The sequence below is a fragment of the Tinamus guttatus genome, unplaced genomic scaffold, assembly GCF_059628265.1.
Source record: "Tinamus guttatus ecotype Peru unplaced genomic scaffold, ASM5962826v1 Tinamus_guttatus_pri_ptg000098l, whole genome shotgun sequence".
NCBI classification, from domain to species: Eukaryota; Metazoa; Chordata; class Aves; order Tinamiformes; family Tinamidae; genus Tinamus; species Tinamus guttatus.
Window position 1 is genome coordinate 11139 of NW_028288632.1, and position 22146 is coordinate 33284.

The 22146-nt window shown below is 37.7% G+C and overlaps 1 protein-coding gene across 1 annotated transcript in view; it reads right to left on the minus strand.

The window, feature by feature from the left end:
- Positions 1-1523: 1523 nt before the first annotated feature.
- The window catches only part of LOC104578273 (tryptophan--tRNA ligase, mitochondrial), a 38096-nt gene continuing 17473 nt past the window's right edge, over positions 1524-22146 (minus strand). Inside the window, exons 2-6 of the mRNA XM_010225825.2 lie at positions 20610-20867; positions 8176-8256; positions 6475-6560; positions 3967-4085; positions 1524-1985 (exon numbers count right to left, since the gene is read on the minus strand). Coding sequence (XP_010224127.2) covers positions 1537-1985; positions 3967-4085; positions 6475-6560; positions 8176-8256; positions 20610-20867 — 993 coding nt within the window. The 3' untranslated portion in view covers positions 1524-1536. The remainder of the gene's footprint in view (positions 1986-3966; positions 4086-6474; positions 6561-8175; positions 8257-20609; positions 20868-22146) is intronic.

Sequence of the window (22146 nt, forward strand, 5' to 3'; positions counted from 1 at the left end):
AAGAAAAAAAAGGATAAAAAAAACGTATTATTTATCTGTGACAATTAACTAATTAAAAACTACATAGCTTTTAAAATATGTGCATTACATGGAGAAAAAACAGTTTTACTTGACTCAGTCATGTAAGGTTGCCATAATCTATGACAGATGCCATAGGCTTATTTAATAGGCACTCATTTCCCTCTGTCAAGTAGCTGCCATGGTTGTAAGCCTCCACATTATTAAATGAACTCACTTTACATTTCATTATAGTAGTTTCAAATGCAGAGCACCAGTGCCATTGCACAGGACATTTTTGCTAGCACAGGACAAGTAAGGCTTTAGTCCACTTTATGCACCTGCTCTTCAGGAGAGCGTTTCTCCTTCTGACAGTTCCCCTTTGTTGGATACTCCCCAACAAATGACATAGTCTATAAATCCCAATCTCTGGGTCTTGTGAGGCCTAAAATCAGCAGAGATTAGCTCATTATGGATCTTTCTTGATACATTTAATCCCATTTTGATAAAATATTTTGATCATGGTTTTAGTTCTGTTTTCAGCACACTCTTTTAAATAAGTTTGTAAATTTTACAGAAAGTTCTGTGATTTCTCAGACTAAAATCTCCGGCAGTCAAGATAACATCTTTTCCCAATGCTCTTTTTTTAAAGGAACCCTAGACCTGATAGGGAGTTGATGACCCTGGAGCTCCTTGCATAACCAAATCACAGTGGAAAAGGAGCAGTTGAACTACACATAGTTTCTGGCCAAAGTACCTCAGATCTGACCAGCAGGTGTCAGAAGGAAAATTCACATTCAAATGCTGCATTCTTTGGACTGACTGACTGACAGAGAGGCCATCTAGCACAGTAGTTACAAAGACTTTTACAATCTGAGTGTACATATATTATATAAGACAGACTAACTCGCTTCACACAAATTAGATGCAGATATGAAATTGGACTGAATTTACAGAGGTGTCAGGAAGAGGTAGTAAGTTCTTCCTTCATTATTAATGTCCTGAGCATTTAGATTTGTAAAGTTTATGCTTTTCTTCTTTTTATCTGAGAACCACCTTATCAAAGCAGAATAACCATTGATGGGATAAGCTGCTTGCCTGCAACAAGATCAACGTTACGTGAACAGTAAGAAAGGTTCTTGAGAACATGACAACTCTTTCTACTAGGTTCTAATTACCTTGCCTATAACTCAGCTTTTTTTGCAATAGTCAATAAATGAACAAACAAACAAACAAACAATAAAGAAAGGCAAGATTCTGTTGGGCAACCTTGCTATCTTGCTTTTGTGGAATTTCTTTGTGAATTGTGATTGCCTGCACCTTCTTCCTTTAACCAAACAGACTAGCTTGACACTGGTCTCACCGGGAAGAACTGGCTTTATGCACATTTTTTGAAGTGCAAACTTTGACAGCCTACTTTGATTTTCCAGGATATTTTTTTTTTTCTAAACTGAAATGATTAAGAAGATACAAACAAACAAAAAAGGCTGTCCAGGAAAAAAAAAAAAAAAAGAAGTTCTTTGGGCTATTTAGCAGTTTCTACTGAAATCCCACCAGTCTCCTTATTTCTTGGTAGATTGGGGCAGCTAGTTCTTTGGCTTTCTCTGCTCCATCCTCTAAAACCTTTATCAAATGGTATTTGTCTTCCTGAAGTTTCTTGATTTCACTTCTGATAGGTGCAAATTTTTGAATAACCGACTCTGCTACTACAATTTTGTAGCGAGCAGTGTCAAGACCAGCAGACTGCTGCAGCACTTCTTTTATACTAAGTCCTGTTACCGCGGCATGAATGGACACCAGATTGGAGACACCAGGGCGACTCTCTGGATTGTAGGTCACTTCAGAGGTAAAGTCAGTCACAGCCTTGCGAAATTTCAGCACTATCTCCTCAGGACTGTCTGCTACATTAACTGTAGCTAGTTTCTGTGAGTCTGACTTAGACATCTTCACTGCTGGATCTCTGAGGGACTTTATCTTCTTTGTTGTACCTTTAAAAAAAAGTGTAGTTATGCACAGATAGAAAACAATCTCTTATCGAACAATCTCTTATATGATTGGCAATTCATAGCAACACATAAAAAACAATCAGTTCTCTCACTGTCCTTGCTTAAAAGAATTCTGAGTGCAATTTCTGAGTGCAATAAACTCCTGTTTAGTCCTCATCTCCTACTAAGTCATTTTTCTTCTCCCATAAACTGATTGAAAACTTACTTTTCTCCCTTGTCTTTTCCCTGAACAGACACTTTTGCTTGGACATTTCTAATATTTTTTGTGACTGCTTGCTCATTTCCACTACAACCCATCTATTCCCTTATATTCCTGGCAAGGGGGCCATGAGAGCCCAAGCGCCTAGAAAGCAAGGACTGGAAATTAGCAAAAGGTTATGTAACACTGGAAAGCAGGTTAAATCACTGCTCCTAAAGAACAGTAATTAATCTCCTTACTTTAGGAAACTCTCTCACTCCAAACTCTTGATAATTCTCCTAAATATCAATACAGACAGTTCCTAAGAGTTCCCTAAGCAAAAACTAACAGGCTCCATTAGGGGGGAAGCGTTGTTCAGATGATAAAAGAAATGAAGGTATCACAAAAACTACTAAGTTACATGCCTGTATCTGAAACAGAATAGCATTAGAGGAAAATTGCAAAATATTTTAATGTCATCAACCCAAACCATTACAGTCTTTTTCCAAGAAACAGCATCCACCAAGCATATAAACTACCACTGATTTAGTGGCAGTGATTCACACCTATCATTTTCACACATCTAATACAGCCAACTAAATTACCCACAAAGTCCCCATCAGCTCCTTATACATTCAGTGAAGGGACAAGGGGGCTCTGTTCTAAACTCTCTTTTGGAGGAGTGTCTTGATTTTGAAGATGCCCAGATGATTTAGCTCCCTACAACTGACAAGTCTGAATAACTCCCTAAAACCACCAGTCACCTAATACCTGCCATTGATTTGTAAATACCTGTGGAAGGCATGCTTATCATCAGGCAGGTGAAAAGACCCTTTTTCATATTAAGCTTTTTATTTTTTGATATAAAATCTCACTGTGCTTAGGGTACATTCCACTCCTCTTTACAGTGCTTGGCATTCAATTGTGCATTAGATATTGCAGAGTTAGCAACAGCCAGTTCACTCTAAGCCACACTCTGAGGCTAATACAATTTTTGTCACAGAAGCTTGCAAGAGACATTTATTACAGCCCATCTTTTCTAAGGTGAGAGCTCCTTGCCCTTTTGGAGGCAAAGGTCTTGCCGTGCATTCCTCTAAATTACTTACAATAAATGCAATACTTCTTCCTTGCCCAGTTCTTCATGTTTCTTAACAAACATGCCATTTACATAATCTAACTCCTCCTCACTTCCCAGCCTATGACCCTGTTGCTCAAAAACAGTTGAAGAAGTTCTCCTTGTAAGTCTCCTGGACACTAAGATCAAAAATAGAAAGTCTAGGTTCTGTAAGAAACCTTTTCTGAAATATGCAATACTTACGTGTACTTAAAGGATCAAAGAATTTTTAAGCACTGTATTAATAAACCTAAAAACTGTACAGCATGCTTAATGTAAACACCAATGTAAACTCAGACACCACAAAATTCTGCCTGCTAGATGTTGCTTATCTTGTTTCTTACATGTCTCCTGAACTAGCAGCATGGAGTAGAGACTCTGGTCTTCAAAGGCCCTTGAAGCAAGGTTGACTGGCAGTAACAGAGTGCATCTGCCCCCTGAGACTGGAATATCAGATGCCATAAGCATTCCTTTACTGTGGATTACCAAGGCCTTGGGTCCATCTTGGGAAATCACTGTTAAAGCCTCTAGTCTCTTGTTGTCAGTTTTCACTTTTCTACTCTTTTGTCATCAGTTTATTTCCTTTCTCTGGTCCTTGAGACTGCTCCCACACATTTTTATCTATCTTCAACCACAAACAGCAGTTAAAAAAATAACTACAACCATCTCACTTAAAATGGCTTTGGGTATAGGAAAGAATTCTCCATATTTCTTGTTGAAATGTTGTGCTATATCTTGGGCTAGTTCCAGGTGCAGGACTTGATCTTCTCCAACAGGAACACGTGTTGACCTTTTAATAAAAAACAGATACAGGAAATTCAGCAAAGCTCTCCAGTTCTGCTGAAAGGTCACTCTAGACTGTAATAGCTTTTGCCATGACTGAAGGCCAGACTGAGGTAAATACTCAGTCTCACCTAGACATAGGCATTGTGTGAACAAGATCCCAAGCTGACTGTAGCAGAGTATGAATATGCTTTTTTTCCCACTGAAGTGAAGCACCTCTCCAAGACTGAAAATAGCCCTTTATGAAAACATGTATGAAAAATATACTGATAAAGATACCAGTAAGAGCAAATAATTAAACTCAACACAAAGAAGGGTTACTGTAGTATCTCCTGCTGTTCTTTTAGAGATCAAAGAGCACGTGTTATGGTGCATGAACAAAGCAAGAAAGATCTGTAAGGCAGAAAGTCCATCTTCCCTTGTCAAGTCTCAGGAAGATATAACTGTTTTTAAGAAGTTAGCACAGGGGATTTATCAAGGGAAGGAAAGGAGAGAGTGGTTCTTCCTTGGGGGTCAGTATTACATAAATATCACGTGGGCCAGTGTTCCTACTGCTGTAAGAGTTATCATTCTTAGATTAGGTCTGTGAGGATCAAAAGACCATTTGATCTCCTGTATTGAGGAAAATACAATCTGCATCTGAAGACATCAGGACATGAAGAATCCAGTACTTCCCCTGGTGATTCTTTCCCACAGTTAATCATCCTCACTAAAAACATATGACTGTTTCAGATGAGGCAGACTTGAAGTCTTGTCAGCTTTTGATTATTCTCCCCTCCTCTCTCGCCTTTTTTTTTTTTTTTTTTTTCCTCCCTAAGGTTTGCGGAATATTCAGCTCCAAATCCTGGACATGTTCCAGTGTACGAAAGTTCACTAAGCATCTTTTAAGCTCCCATAAAATTTTAGTTCAACACAGCATTCCATACTTCCTATTCTGAACCACTGGGCTGGTGTCCAGTAATCAGTCTGTTCACTTTTTGTGCCCCACCAAACAGTCATCAAGGCAACCTAAAAACAGTTACAGTAGCCAATTGGAAATCACAGTGGCCTAAAACTAACATAAAGAAAATCAGTTACCATAATCAATATACTTTAAGTAGGTCAAAAGAAATGTTTCCATATGCCAAAATGGTTCCATATTCACATAGTTTGCCACTAAAGAGAAAGCATACTGTTTTTATAAAAGTCTCTGCATGATTCCTTTCCTTTTTCCTTGCTGTTTAATACTTCTCTTATTGCTATTTTTACACCTTTTTAAAATCTATTTTTACCTATATTTATCTTTCCATTTTCCTTTTTCTTTGATCCTTGATTCTTCTGAATTAGTACTGTTTCTCCCCATCCTCCAGCTCTTAATTCTACTCCAGATTGCTGTTCCCTTCCTGTGTTGCCATTTCTCCTCAACTCTCATTTCCTATCTTATACCTTTACATTAAAACATTTTTCATTAAATATATAATGCCAAATTTCCTCTAAGAAATATTTTTTCTCTTTCACCTTCTTGTTTTGTTCTCTATCTGGACAGTCTAATGAAAATAAACTTAGTGGCAAACAAAATACAGGCTTCTCCATGAAGTGATGAATCACAGGATGTTATTAGAGATGCAAGAGACATACATGTTCCAGCTCAACCAGAGCACGGTGATTTCTGATGAAGTCTAGGTTTCACTCCAAATTACTACTTGACAATCAAATGGGACTCCCTATTTTGTTGAAAACAATTTTTCCTTTTCACTTGCTTCCTTTTATTTTTTTTTTTTTGGTAAAATACAAATGAATTAGAAATATTATCTATCAGTCCTCTGACATTACTACTTTCCCCTACTAATAATCACTTAGGATTAAATTTCTCTAGAACTATTTTTTCTGTAGTTAACAATTTGCTAATCTTGGATACTCTGTCCTCCCTCCAAAAAAGTTCTCTGTTACTTCTCTGCCCCCCAAAATATTCACAACGTCATGTACTTCAGAACAGTTCTGTAAAGTACGTATACATAGAACATAGAAATAATTAATACACCGTGCATTGTCTCTGATATTCAGTTACAGAGACAATTTAAATCATACTATGAAATACAACTGTACTGCATGACAATGCATTACAAACTCTAGCAGCTAGGTTAGGAACTTGGACATGGAACCAGTCCCTCTTTAGGGTATTTTCATTATATTATGCAGTGTGCCCCAGAGAAACTTGAGCTAGCCCAGATACCACAAGGTGCAGAGTAGCAATAACAGACTTAGCAGTATGCTGGCAATGGGTTTACGGTTGGACTTGATGATCTTGAAGCTAATCACACTCAGCTCCCCCACTTAAAATTTTAACATGTTGATCTGATGAAAGTTCAGTTTAAAGTAGCTGAACAGACATGGCCTGTGGGCTCACATACTCTTACTTGTACAGCAAAATATCTGCTGCTTGAAGCACAGGGTAGGTCAACAAACCAACGGTTCCTTCATTATTCTGGCTGGCACACTTCATCTGTTTGCAAAAGAAGAACAGAGAGAAATTACCCTTTTAGCTAATGATGTCAAAGTCTGACACTGATTTTAACTATTAGAACTCCACTTAACTGTGTGCTGCAGGTTTCAGCTACTCCATTTGTTGTGTAACTCTAGAGAAAAGGAAGCCATGTAAAATGTGCTCCTTGCTATTATATAAGTCCCATTTTATGCCCTATATTTATGAATTCCCTTTTACTGTTCCGATATTTTATTGGGGAAAAAAATACAGGCTTTTATTTCCTTTCTATTTATAATCTTACTCCTTCAAGTGATTAAAAATACAAAGCAGTATAGCTGGGTTATTGCCCTTATTAATGAAAACCCTACCTCCAAAAATCATCTTCAGCAGTAAGTTTTGAAACACTTTAGAGGAGAGATATAAAAGGCATTAATGAATACCTGTGTTTCACAGATAATTGAGGAATAAATTTGGGGGAAAATGATTACCTACAGTCACCAAGAGGTCTGTGCTAGCTAGGAGAAACATCAATGTTCACAGAGGCAGAATCCAGCCTTCTCTTTACCAGTTCACACTGCTCACACTATTCAAGTTCTTTAGATTTTCCTCTACCTTTCATACAGATTCTCTCTTCTCTCTACATCTCTGAATGCCTAAGCTCAAGGGACCTAATTTGGAAACCCTAGCACTTGTAACACCTATCCGTAGATTTGGAAAGTCAATCCAGACAAAGCTGGATTTAAGAGCTTAACTTTAGAACCTCAGGTTTGAAAAGGTTGGCTTTAATCTATGCCATGCATTAACACGGGTTGCTGGACTTAAGTTTTACTGTTTTTATTTAATTAAGAAGAAAAACAGCAAAAAAAGAGAAAACATATGGAGATATTTAAGACTGCTCTGAACTCTGCAAGCCAAACTGCTCTTAAGATTCTTTGCCCTTTCTTGATATTTCTCTCTCCCTCATTTTTCTGTTTACTAAACACTAAAATAAAATCCAAGGAAATTAAGTGCAAGAATGCAGTTGGTGCAGTAATGCTGACGCAGGACCAAGACAAATAAGTTAACTATTTGAAACTTAAAAGAAAAACATTCTAAGGTGCATTAACTCAATGACTCAGCATATTTTTAATATTTATCATTTGTGTATTCTTTTTGTTGTTGTTATACATGTTGTTATACATGTTATATATGTTGTTGTTGCTTCTATTGCACCAGCTTTCCCCCAAAAAAGCTCTTTATTGAACTCCTTCATCAAAAAAGCTCATTTTTTCCCACTAAAATGGTTAGTTGTTTTTAATTTTACTTTTAAATAAACCTTGTTAACAACTTCAAGCATTTTATCAAACTTGTTTTAATCAAACTGAAAGACATGGATGCCCGTTTAGTATTTTTTCTTAAAGTCTCTGACAAATACTATCCTGTAGTATCCCAAAGGAACAAACGTACTGACAGCCATAGACCTGAAAAAAAAAATCCTCCCTCTGCAATAGGCCTAAAGAAAAACTTAACCATATTTGTAAAGATAACCAAGATACAGTTGGTACTTCACAGATAATGAGGTCTTTCCAGGAGAACAGCTCTCCTACTTTTTTCCCCTACTGAATTCCCCTCCAATTTATTAAACTGAACTTACCTTCCACTGCGGTAAGCGTAGTAAACGTGGCACATTAGTAATGCACCCAAGAATCCAGGCAAGTTCTGCATGCTCAGGGACCTGCAGGTAAAAAATCAGAACGTATTTTAATCATATGCAGGTATATGCAGGTTTTCTCAAAATCAGTAGAGATAAGTAGTGGCAGAGATCAGAAAGCCATTTATTTTCCTTTTATTTTTTTAAGTGAGGGCCACACCAAAAAAAAGTTAATAAAAAGTTTTGGACACTGCATAGAATGCGTGAGCTAGGACAGCTGGACAATGTTCTCCTATCTAATCCAAATCCAAAAGAGAAAGTAAAGGCTTTGGTAGGAGCATGAAAGTGAACTTGTGTGAAACCTAACTAACTGTTGGCTAGCATGTTGCAACATCCCTACTCATTGAGATAATGTATCAGTAGTTACAGACTCACTTTGCCTTTCTTGGTTCTAATGATAATTTGCTGCAAATCCCCAAAGTCACCTGGCTTTGGTTCTTCTGTGTCCTGGATTCTGAGCTGCCTCACCTGGTCCATCACCCACACACTTCCTATGGGCCCAGAAGTCTCATTTCAGTTCAGGTTTGGGTCCCAGTCCTCACCTAAGCTATGTCATGTTGTAGTGCATGCAGCTGCAGAGCTTCTGTCGTGGTCAAAGAACAGGAGGACCAAGGTTGCCCAACAAGGCTCCTGCTGATGTCAGCCACAAGCGGGACAGGAGCTGTTAGTTTGCTGACCCCAGATAACATCGGGAGTTTTTGATATGTTGAATTTTATTGCGTAGCCTGAACTGTGGATTAATTTATCCTTCAGTTCTGCAATACTATAAGATGAATACAGATCTTCAGATGAATGCAAAGGATCAGGCCTCCACATACGCTTTGCTGCAAGGGTGCGTTTAAAAGGCAGACAGTCAGGAGATCCTATCTGAGCTCCTAAAACAAACTCTTCATTTAACAATATGTGGAAAATGAAGGGATGATGGAATATTAACTGTTTTGAAAACACATTAGACAATGATTTTAAAATAAAATTTAAAATTTATTTAAAATTTATTTGCTTTACCATTTATTTAGTCTCCCCACCACAATGCTTGTTGGGAACATTTGATGCACGTAGAGATACATGCTAAAATATAGCGGAAATATGCTATACAACCAATACCATGACAGGTTTGTTTTTTGACATATATCCTGCAGATTTTGTATTTCTGGTATTTGTTTTAGGAATAGCAAGACAGGCAAACATTGTGTTTTACCAGGGAGTGCTGATGTATACTAATTTCTTTGCAGCAGTTCTCATCTGGTGCTAGTTAGCTATATATAACACGATCATCAAAAGAATAAGGTGATACGTGCTCTGCTCCTTTGCTTACATGTTTCATTCACTCCTTTCAGTACTGGCATTTGGATATTGAAGAGCATGTTGTCTCAAAGATGTCTAAATCATGCCTGCAGTATGATTTAACAACCCAAATTAAGGCAGTAAAAAGTGCTTGTTAACAACAAGCAAGAATTACTAGCCTTGTTAATGACAACTCCTTTATTGTCACATTTTAAATCTCAAAAAAAAACAGCCCAATATGAAATATTCCAAGATTTTTTTTTTCTATTTCCTCACACTTATTTAACTTGCAGCCTTCTGTGTGGAAGGCAAAGTGCACCAAGATGCACCAAATGCATCTTCTTCGAGATACACAGTCAACTGAGCTAAATCAAAATCAATTCAGCTCAGACCTCTATCTCTTTAGGAGGAAAAACCATCTGGTTCAAAGTATTTTCTCATTCCTTTCTTCTAGTCATGGATAGAGAGGAGACAGTGCTCTGTTGCACTTGTGTTGACAAGGACTCCTTTTAAAAGCTATGCAGTCATTGATCTGTCTCTGTTGGACACTGCTTTCACAGTCAAGGCTGCAGGCTGCATGTGTGTTTCATTGCTTTGACATTACATCAGTTACCAAAACACTAAGTGATCTAAACAACATTTGTTAATTCTCATTTGCAGTTTCCTAAACAACTTACACTTGCTTTTAATCCTTAAACACAGAATCTCTCCTAACCAAGGCAAGAAGATTGCTGAATACTGTGAAGAAAAAACGACAACAACAAAAAAAACTCCACACATATAAAGGAAGAAAAAAGTAAGAGTGCACAAAAGGGTGTGAACTTCTTTTGAAAACAAGTTGGGTACTGAAGCTGTATGACAAGTCTGGAATGAAGCCTAATATTTATCACCAGAATTGCGGTAACTGACTGTATGCCAGTCTGCGTAGCAAAAGGTACTAGCTTAAATGACAAATCATTTGTCAGACTAACTCGTCATTTAAACTACTGTGTATTTCTTGGCAAGAGGGGCAAGTAATTGGTGGTGCACTTGGTCCATCATCATGCATCATCTGAAAAGTGGTGACTCATTAAGCCCCAGTACTCCCTCATTTTGGCTGGATAACTTTGTATCAAGATAAACTGAAGAAAGTCATAAAAAATTACTACAAAATAAAGGCCTTGTCAAATCTCTAAGCACTTGCAATGGATCCAAAGAAGACAAGCCATTTTCTTGGACAAACTTTCTTAATCGCTGGTAATTCTCCACTCCACATTCTCCTACAGCAACAAGCTCTAGAAATTCGAACCTAGTTACCCTGGTTACTTTTACTCACTTCAGACTGCTTGTTTACTAGTTTCAAATACCAATCAGATCTTGTACTGCAGGCTTTGCTGAACAATTCCACACTCAATTTTTCCACTGCTTTTGTGATTTTGCAAACCTTGATTTTATCTACATCTCTGCCTTCTACAAAGTGAAGTATCCCAGACTTGTAGGTCTTTAAGGCAGCTAGCTGTTCCATCCCCTGTAGCATTAATTCCTCTTCCTTGTATCATCTCCAATTCACTACTTCCTTCTTGAGATGCAGACACTACAGTTTTACCCAGTACTCTAAATAGAGGGACACTACAGCCTTATAGAGCACCAAAATGATACCTCCACCTTGTTGTCAGTACCCTTCCTGATGATGAAACGACGACACATCATTAGCTTTTTTTTTGAATATTGCTTGCAGTGAGCCAATATTTTCAGAGAATTGTCAAGGATGACTCTAAGACCTTTCTTCTGATTTGTGCAAGCAAGGTTCAGATTACTTCTCCCTTTTACATTTAAAACTTTTCTACCACTAATTTGCCCATTCTCCCACTTTCAGGAATCCTTTTGGAGTTCTCCCTTGGCATAGCATTTGGCTACTCAAAGAACTTAGCATTGTCCACAGCTTGGAGATGTTATTGTTCACCGCCTTCTTCAGGTCATTAATTATAGTACTGACCAAAACTGTTCTCAGCATGAGTCCTGAGGGACCTGACTTCTCCACTCCAAAAGGTGATCACTATACCCTATTGGCTTTCAACTCCCTATACAGCTGTTCATCTATTTAAGATCTTTTCCTCCAATTCCATTTTTTGGCTATGCTTTGATGTAGAATATTGTCAAAGGCTTTAAAAAAGTCCAAATCTATTATGTTTCCTGGATCTTCTTTGTCCACAGCAGATTGTCTTGTTTGTTTTTTCTCTTTAATTTTGTTTTTCCCTATACTCAGTATCTTATTCTTTGTTGTGGACTCTATCGTTTCTACTATGATTAAAATCAAAATTTGCCATTTATCTTTTCCGAGATCCCATTCAGAGATCTGTTTGTGGACTGCCGACGTGACTTCAGTCTACCATTCCTCGGGCATAGCGACCATTATGGTGTTAGAATGCATGCCTTGCCTAGCAGTTCTGCCACTTCACATCCAAGTTTTTTTTGTTTGTTTGTTTTTCATATTCTCAGTCGAATGTCATCTGGTCCTTGAGACTGATGTCTAAATTGCCTGTGTCTATCTAATAGTTCCTAAATATTTATATTACATTGACCTAGCTCTTCTGATTTGCTGCTACAGACTGCAGAGAATGTGTTAATTCCCCCAAATGTTTTCAGCTGTGTGTCCAACACCAAGAACTGAGTCTAAGGCTTTGTTATCTGTGAGGATCTCTTATGTTTTGGTCTTTAATAGGCCCCACTGATTCCCTAGCTAATGTTTTGGTGTAAAAAAATCTGTTGTTTGATACACAATTGACCTCCTGGTTTTGAATCTCTGCTATCAGCTTGAGAATCCTTGGCAGAGTACTCCTCAAATTCTTTTTTATTTTTAGCTCCATTTTTGTTTGTTTAAGGAAAGGGACCTACCAAGATTATGTGCTTTCTTCTTTCCTCATTTGGGCAAGTTTCATATTTCTGAAAGGTTAATCTTCTACTAAGATTGCCACCTTATTTTTTTCAGTGAAATCACTTTATTTATTTATTTATTTTTAAAATTTCTCCTTCCCCCACTCCATTATTTTGCTGAGTGGTGTCACATATTTGACTTTTTATACGATTAAAAAGAGAAAAAGCCTCCAGGCTAGTTGTCACTTTCTTGCTTTTTGGATTGCTCCTGTATATTATTTTAAATATTTTTTTGACAATTAGGCTTTCTTTTCCTCTAGCTCCTTTTCTCAAAATTGAACATTTATTTATTTTGTATTTATTTGGTCAACTCTCTCTGGCAACAGTGCTAAACAGTGCTAAAGGCATAAATAGGTTGTTAACACTGAGAGGTTTCCTCTAAAACTCTCCGCTCCACATCCATTCCATCTGAACCCAAAACCTGAACTAGGTCCTATAAAATACCCAAAACCAAATCTTGACTGGCATCATTTCTTGTAGGTTCTAAAACTGGCTGTTCTGGGAAGCATCCAAAAATTTTATCTCTACCTCTCTGCTTGATGAGACATTGACCCTATATATGGAAAGTTGAAATGTACTACTGTTGATACTTGCCATACATCTGCAACTTCTCTATAATCTAACTTAGCAATTTCTGATCACTATCACCATCCTGATCAGAATGGATCAGTAGTACAGTCTTACTAACACTTTTTTTATTGTTAGATTATTGTATTTCCACTCATAAGGATTTCATGGGAGTTTTTCTTCTTAATATAATGAAGAGAGGCAACCTATCCAGTAATTCAGTGATAAGTAAAAATGGAGAAAAGACATCTCATCTTTAATTCAGTATCTCAAAAGACTTAAAATTGCATCCTATTGCATTTGGTAGCATTTATCAAGCCATTGCAAGACCTTCAACAGAGATGCATCCCTTTACATGCAGTTTTCATTTAGAGCAGCAGGACTGCCAGAGGGTTTTTTTCTTTTCTTTTCTTTTCTTTTCTTTTCTTTTCTTTTCTTTTCTTTTCTTTTCTTTTCTTTCTTTTTTTTTTTTTAAGTAGTTTACCCTAAAAAAAAAAAAATAAAACTCTCGTAGATAACAGAAGGATACACAGTTACCATCAAATAAGGTTGCTCTATGTATAACACACCTAGTAAAGAATTTAACTTCATTTGTTTTTTAAAGCCTGTCAACAAAACTATCCTCTAAACCAACAACGCACTTTGTCAGAATGCCCCACCTTTCCCAAAGCCACCTTAACTCTTCCACAGTGAAGTTCCAGCTTCTCAGCCAGTGCTCCCTCCCAAGAACTGCAGTATATGAAATACTACAAAACACAGGGAAGAAAAAAAAAAGAATTGCATCTCCAATAGGCAAAATTCACAATCAGTGACCGTTCCTGAACTGCAAACAAATCAGCCTATGAGAATGTCACAAACGTTGGTCACAACCATTTAATCTATTAAACAGCTATTAATCTATAAAACAGCTACTTAATCTATTAAATTCCTCATGTCAACTACAGATACTTTTTTGTCTTGAAAGAATATAATAGCCTGTTTTCAATATAAACATTATTTTCTAGGAAAATATTTCTTGTAGCTTGGCTGACTATCACTGACTTACTGACTTACTATCACTGGCCAAAGAATTATTTCCAGAACAAATTACAGACATCGTTTCCCTGTGGGCTGATAAGTGTGAGCTTCTTTTTTAATAAAACAAAACACAAGCAAACAAGTCCTACCACTTTTTTTTAACTGCATTGACCATTTAAAATATTACTACCAATTATCTGGATGGCCAAACATATCACCTGTCTGTTCACCTTGTTGAGTGCCCTGTACACCGTCTTTCAAAATAGCTTCTTAGTTGTTTGCTTGTGCAGCCATTTGCTGCTCACAGCCTGCACCAGGCATTATTACACTGGGATTAGAGCTTACAATCAGATTGTCTCTGCTTATTACATGCTCAAATACCACCTCAGGATTTTCCCTGCAGATCTATTGCTTTCTCCTTGATCCTGTCTTTTCCCAACAGAGTGATTATTGCTATTGCCTGGCCACGGGCACAATAGGTTATATTTGCACAGGAAATCAATAGCTACTCCTATAATCCACGCAGTTATAGATGACTTTTCATATGTCAAGACACAAGAGATGAGGAGGACAGCAAGCAATGAGAAGAACGGACTCTAACAGGGAGAGGAATGGACACTGCACACAGACTGCACACAGATCTGAAAGCAGGTAAAGCAGTAACTCAGAAAATGAGCTTTCTGAGGTTTACTATGTTGGCAGCTGAAGTGTTTTTTTGCAAAAAGAGGTTTAGTGTTCTATTTTCAAAATGGATTTACCTAAGTGGTAACCTATGCCCTTCTTCACAAAGGGATGCAAATTTGCAGTATGCCTATCGTATCGACTCCTCTTCCTCCCAGCAGGTTAACCTCATTAGAGCTACACTTTATGTGGGGAATATGCTCCCCAGTGCAGAGAGGCAAGCAAGAAGGTCTGTCAAAGTAACTTGCAGACAGCTGTGCACTAGAAGTAATCTGAACACAGAAGGAAACATGTCCTAAACTTCCAAAGGGGGAAAATATTTCTGAGGCTCTTTGACTCTGCTTCCAAAAAAACACCAGAAAAAAAAATCAAAAAGCCCTTTACAAAAAAAGCACTGCCCACCATTTATTTTCTAGAATTAGTAACAAGATTTAGCAAAGCTTAAAGCAGAATGTTCAAGATACTTGGTAATGCTTGGAAACAAAGTTAGAGGAAATAAAGAAGCCATACACAAGAGAAGTTAGAATGCTCCTAAGCTACATTCCCCCTGTAACTAAAATACTAAAGTACCTAGTGAGCTATTTTTAAGATAGAAAATTTGATATGGCATCCCTCATTCCTGTTCAAAGTAGTAATTCAAGTGGATGAAACAAATTCATGTTGCAAAGGCAATATCTGACTGAACATAAACTAAGCAAGTCATTGAATTAAGGTGTAGTAATTAAGGTATTATTGGTAAATTCGCTACTATTTACAGCTTTTGCTATTATCTTTGATCAATTTAATAATTTATGCTCATTTAACCATTTGTTAAAATTTTGTAGAAATAGAATCTGACTCTCCTCACTCCCACAAAACCTCAACAAGAATGCTTCTACTAAAACCAGACCAGTATAAATCCAGTCAGAAAGAGCACAGTCATCTGGTCCAGGCACCCTTTTCCCTCCCTTTATTATCATTATTATTATTTTAATAAAAAGACTTATTTTCAGAAACATTCTGAAAGTCTAACTCACAATATTGTTTGAATAATTAGTTTGGTGCGTTCAGATGCCTGATGGACAGAAGAGTATAAAGACACATGAATAATAAGTGAAATAAACAAATAAATAATGGAAAAAAATATATAAACTGAAGCATGACTTCCCTCCCCACTCTCCCCCCACCCCTCCTCCAGCTCTAGTTAGTTTATCCCAGTTCTATGAGGCAGAAAGAAGGACTGGAGAAGCAGAATATTTTTCTAAATTAAATATTTGCATACTTCCTTTTATGACAGGAAGTTTTCAATGGATCTTGCTAAGTTAATGTTCTTTAATGAATTTATAAGCCATGATGCAATGGAAGCTTTTAAGTTCCTCTGAAAATTGGACAAGAAGTAACTTGAATCCACTCAAACTCTTCCCACAAAACACAGTGTCCAAGAGTTGGACGTTTCTGGAAAATAATAGCAATGAACACATTTTAAATGTCATTATTTGGCTTTCAGAGTTGAGGCTAAGACAAATTGGCAAATTCCCACCTCCCAGAATTACTGCTTCAATTTACTTGCACACTGCAAGAATACTGCAGTTGATTATACTCAAAAAATAAATCACTTCATCTAGAAGCGGGAAAACTGTATCTTTCTGCCTAAAAATGAACTTTAAATTGTCCAAAAAGCTACAGAACTCCTCAAGGAAGTTTTAGTGCAGCAAATCAGCCACTGCCTGATGAAGCTTCTGAAGGAATTTTAGTTTCTCTTGGATCATCCAGCATATGTCTAGTAGGGTAGAGGTGTAGAGGAAAAACAGCGTGTTACTTCTTGACTTCTGTTACTACTTTGACACCTGTCAGGCAAAGGTGGCCTGTGAAAGTGTATCTTGACATTATTTCCTTTAAGAGCGGAGAGGGTACCACACTCCAACTGAGAAGTATATACTGAAAACAATGCTTACTAGCTACAATTTAGAGAGGTTTTCTAACAACTCACTTGTATCCATACTCCAAATTACAATGTGCGATTTTAAAATATGCATTAATTTGTATAGAAATTATCATGCTTCTATGAGTTATTTCATCACCAAGAAACTAACCAAGTTGTAATGACAGTGTTTCTTAAAGGAAGTTAATTCTAATGTCTACAATTCTGCTTTCTTAATATTTTACCTATATGTGCTTATAGAATCATAGAATGCATAAGGTTGGAAGGGACCTCTAGAGATCATCTAGTCCAACTCCCCTGCACTCGCAGGGTCACCTAGAGCACGTGGCACAGGACTGCATCCAAGCGGATTTTGAAGATCTCCAGAGAAGGAGACTCCACAACCTCTCTGGGCAGCCTGTTCCAGTGCTCTGTCAACCTCACTGTTAAAAAATTTTTCCTTAAGTTCCTGTGGAACTTTTGGTGCTTCAGTTTGTGGCCATTACCTCTAGTTCTGTCGGTGGCCACCACTGAAAATAGACCAGCACCATCCTCTGCACTCCCTCCCTTGAGGTACTTATATACACTGATTAGATCCCCTCTCAGCCTTCTCTTCTCCAGGCTCAACAGGCCCAGCTCCCTCAGTCTCTCCTCACAGGACAGATGTTCCAGGTCCCTGATCACCTTTGTGGCCCTGTGCTGGACTCTCTCCAGCAGCTCCACATCCCTCTTATACCGTGAAGCCCAGAACTGGACACAATACTCCAGATGCGGCCTCACTAGGGCTGAGTAGCTAACCCTTCAACAACAATTCAATTCCAAACACTATCTTAAATACTCATCATCATTCTTGCTGCCAAATAATTTCAGGTTATCATAATTTATTTTTTTCTGGCTACCACTTCTCTAAACTGGAAATTGGGTTTGTATATGGTACAAACCAAACAATATGGTATATTATTTGTATAATATAGGAGTGGCAGATACATGGCAATAACAGTTATTGATGGAGGCTAAATATTCAAACAGACATTAAGGTTCTATTTATGTACATTAAGAAAAACTACCACTTACAAAAGCAGATAACTTGGTTAAATACAGAATATACAAGAACAGAGGCCATAAATCCTCAAAGTAAGCACCATGATAAAAATCTTTCTATACAGAATTCCTCTTACATTTTTTATTTGCAAAGCAAGGACATCACTGTAATCAACTTTGGGACTCAAAGTCATCCTCCACATTACCCTAATACCATAGCTCCTTTTGTATCTATTGTAAAACCCAGAGGTGTCTGTTCTCACCACATACACACTTCTCCCAGGAGCCCATCTGTGCCTAACATCGTTCAGCCTGTTTGTCTCCAGTTTGGAATGGAAAGGATGATAAAATGGGTGAGAACTTTGGAGGTAGATATTTCAGGCAGCTCTAGAATAGGGATTTCATTTGGATAAACTCTGCTGTAAATAAAAGCCTACTGACAGGGAAACCCTTACCAAACGTATGTGTCTTTTGAGAAACACTGTAATCAATACTTTTTCATAGATGGCAAACATAATTCAGAGAAGTAACACAAGCAGCATCAGAAAGAAAGAACAAAAAGAGTAAGCCAAAAAAAAGAAACAAAAGGAGGGAAGGGAGGGAAGGAAAGGAAGGGAAGATTCTTCAGTGATTCTAGACCATTCTTGCTCAGCTTTGTCCAGGGTTAGGGTTAGGGTTTAGGTTTAGGAGTTAGGGTTCAGGGGCTAGGGTTTAGGGTTGGGGTTTAGGGCTCAGGGTTAGGGTTAGCAGCTTGGTCCACAGAAATTAGTGTTGACTCTGTAAGCAATTCCCTTAATGAGAACTTACCAACACTGGCATATTTCTGCAGTGTTGCAGCCACTACACAAAAGGGAAGAATTTCATTCTGCTATTACTGCCACCAAACCAGAGTGTTTTCACTCATTATTTATAGCTGCTTAGTGATTAAGAAATGACTGCTGCAGTGACTGACAAGGAAAAGCCAGCTCTTTTTTAAAAAAATGGATCAGTCAGAAAACTTTAGATCCACCAAGGAATAAACCTTGATAAGCAATAGTTGCAATCCATTTTGCACCTTTATTCCTAGAAAAGCTGAGCTCCCTATTATGTCATTCTATAACTTGCTATTTCATTGTCATACTAAAGCAATAACCACATTAGCAAGGTCCCCATTTTATTTCCTCACATCAAGAGCTACACGGAGAGATTTCCTTAAATTTCCTCCAGAGGAATTTAGGCCTCGGGCTTTGCCAGTGCTGCTAGGACAGATTAGAGTGCATCTCTGGCTATATCTGAACAGCACACACAGTTTAAACAAATGTTTCTCTTTCAGGAAGTCACAAACCACTTCAGACTGAACCATGCTGAAACAGTCTGGATTATACACACAATTGTGCACAATATGATAATGAACTTACAGAATTGTAAGGACATAAGTGTGATAAGTACTGGTATGCATATGGTTCATAACACCTATCAATGCCTGCAGCAAATAAATACTTAATGCCATAGATTAAAGTAGAAGAAAAAACTTTAGATCTGTAAAGAGAAGGACATCCAGAGAAATTAAGATAAAAAGTAGTCCATTCCATAGTCCATCTTTGGTGGCACCTAAATATAGTGTCTTCAAGCCTAGCTAGCTAAAAGTATAATTGGCTGCTGACTGTACTGAGTCTATAAAACCATCACAGCCCTGCCCTCCTGCCATTTTCTGAGTAAAACTTTCCCTTGGTGGGACTCAAAAGACTCAACCCCTACATTATTATAATGTGCAAGATATAACTGGCTTTTTGTAGCTAGCTAGAGTGTAAAATCCTCAAAGATAATCTGATGGTCTCAAGGAGAGTCTGCATGTTGACTTAAGCAAAATCTGGAATGGCAGCACCTTATCTTCTAGACTTAAAAGTACATAATAATAGCAACACTGGGTCAGACCAAATACCCGTCTCTGTCAGGAGTCAATAGTGTTATGTCTAGGAAAGAATAAAAGTACAGAAAAGCATACTTCCTCTCAGCATGGGCTAATTGTGCTTGTTGCACTTTCTGATCCAGAGATGGTACCTCAAGTATAGAACGGTCCCCAGCAAGTTTTTCTTTCATTCATTTGTCCAATGCTTTTCTGAATCTACATACCTATTAGCACGCACTATAGCCTTGGGCCAAGTACGTAGCCTAATGATGTACTTCATGAAATACAGCATTGTTTTGTTTGTGCTAAATCCACCACTTGTTTAGTTTGACATCTGTTAGACCATGTACTTCAGTGGACAGAATAGTTGTTTCCTATTTTCTCCATACCGCTTGCACTTTTATAAACCTTTACTATATTCCTCTCTAGCCCTCCTGCAAATCATTTCTTTTCTAGGATGAAGAATCCTTGTCTACATATAAAGTCCCCGATTCTGTGTTGCAACTAAAGAAATTGTTCAGTTGATTGAAAACAAGAGAAAAAAAATCCTAAACTGATTTGTACTGCATCTTTCAGCTTAAAGTGTTCTAGGTAAGGTCAGCCTCACTGTCATCTTCACTGTGAATAAAGTCAAGTCAGGGTTTAGCCTAGTTATTCAGCCAAACCAGCTCATAACTGATTTAAAAAGACGAACAGTTTTAAACAGTTTAAATTAAACATATTTCCATCAGAATTCTGTGCTTATCTATTTAGATTGATTTCTAATACAGTGAAAAGTGAGGAGGATGTATACCTGTCTTCATCATCCATTAAGGATACAGAGGTGGGCTTGTCTTTCACAGTTTCATATTTCTAAGGAACTCTGTCTATAAAGAACCATGTTCAAATAAGGAAGGTACCTGCACTGTACCTCTCACTGATTCAGACCTTGTGAACACTATCTTTGCAGCAGAAGCTATGACCAATCTCCTCCTCTGGGAAATCGGAGAAGTAGGCCACAGATAACAGGTTGCATAGACTCTATTCGCTAATATGTCTGGAAAGCTACCTAGTAAGAAATAAATGTAATATAACAGGAGCACTAACCAGCGACTGTCGGAACAGGAAACACTTCTTAGGGTCAATACCACAGGCAAGGACGGCAGCAGTGGTGTCCAGGATGTTCTGGCGCAGAACAGACGGCTCCTTGGGCATAGTGAGAGAGTGCATGTCCATTATGCTATATAGCACTGAACTGGATTCTTCCTGCAGCTTCACCCAATTTTGGATGGCTCCAAGGTAGTTGCCCAGATGAGGTGTCCCAGTTGGCTGAATACCAGAGAAAATCCGATCCATGACACCACTCTGTTACAAAGCATTAGTAAAAGTAACACATGCAAGTAAGTTTTGATAGATACTTTTTTATTTTGTCATTAATAAAACTTTGCTCATCTGTCTCATTTCTCCTCTTGTCATATATTAAGAAAAAAAAATTAATACATCAACATTTCCTACAAATAGTTGCAGAAATCAAAATACTGTTTCTATCCGTGGAGACTGGCAACTGGAGTAGTTTTAAGCTATCAGACTGCATGTAAGAACAAACATAGCTGTAAAGGAGACAAGTGAAAACATAATCTTAGAAGCCAAGCTGCTTTCGGTAGCAAAGCTGTATGTTTCCTTTTAGTACATTGCTACACTATGCTATAGAAGCTTAGGATCATGGCACAGAGAAAATCAAAATTTTTGTTATAAATATACGCAATATTCAAGTAGACTGCTATCCGGACTCCCACAAATATCAGTCTTATTCTAGCTGAAGAGAACTGCTAGAGTTGGTTCCAGAGAGAAACCCAGTCCTTGAACCAAATGTCAAAGAATAATGTAGAGAGATTATCCAAGCCCTGAAAATACCCACATTGGTAGTAGCATGGAGTATCTAAAAACAGATCTATAAAGCAATATTGCCACTCATTACTAGTGCATAGCTCAGGATCACAACTGGAATTAATTATGGACACCATCAGTAAAACATCAGCATCTAGAGAGGGTTCACAGGGAAGCAGAGGAAGAATAAGAAAAAAAAGATGCTGTGCACAAAGATTAAAAAAATTAAAACATGTATAGCTTGGCTAAGGGACAGTTACCATGGCCAGAAGCTTGTTTTCCTGCATCCCAGACCTCCATTTTACCATTCTCTCAGAGCCTCAAGCTGTCAGGGTTTGATCTACTGCCTCCCATGGCTTTCTAAAGAATTCCCTTATACCCAGAAAGTAATTCAGCAGTATTTCATGTGAAAATGCTTGTTGCATGCCAAGTTTTAAGACTGCACAAGAGTGCTGGATTTATAAACCAGGGTTCCACCAACCAACCCTGTTGACAAAGCTGCACAATATAAGCTGACAGATTATCATGTCAAGTCCATCACCTTCATTATACTTCTGGCTATGTGATTTTTTTTCCCTGATTATTTTAAAAATAACATCTAGAACAAAGTGGAGATTAATATTTATTCATGTAGTCCACTACCAAGTCTGTGGACCTTTTATAAATGGATGGAGAAGGAGGGAATCATGCAACTATGAAACCACAAAAAAAGGGCCACAACAGTCAAGGCCAAGTACCATTATTTTATTTTTTACAC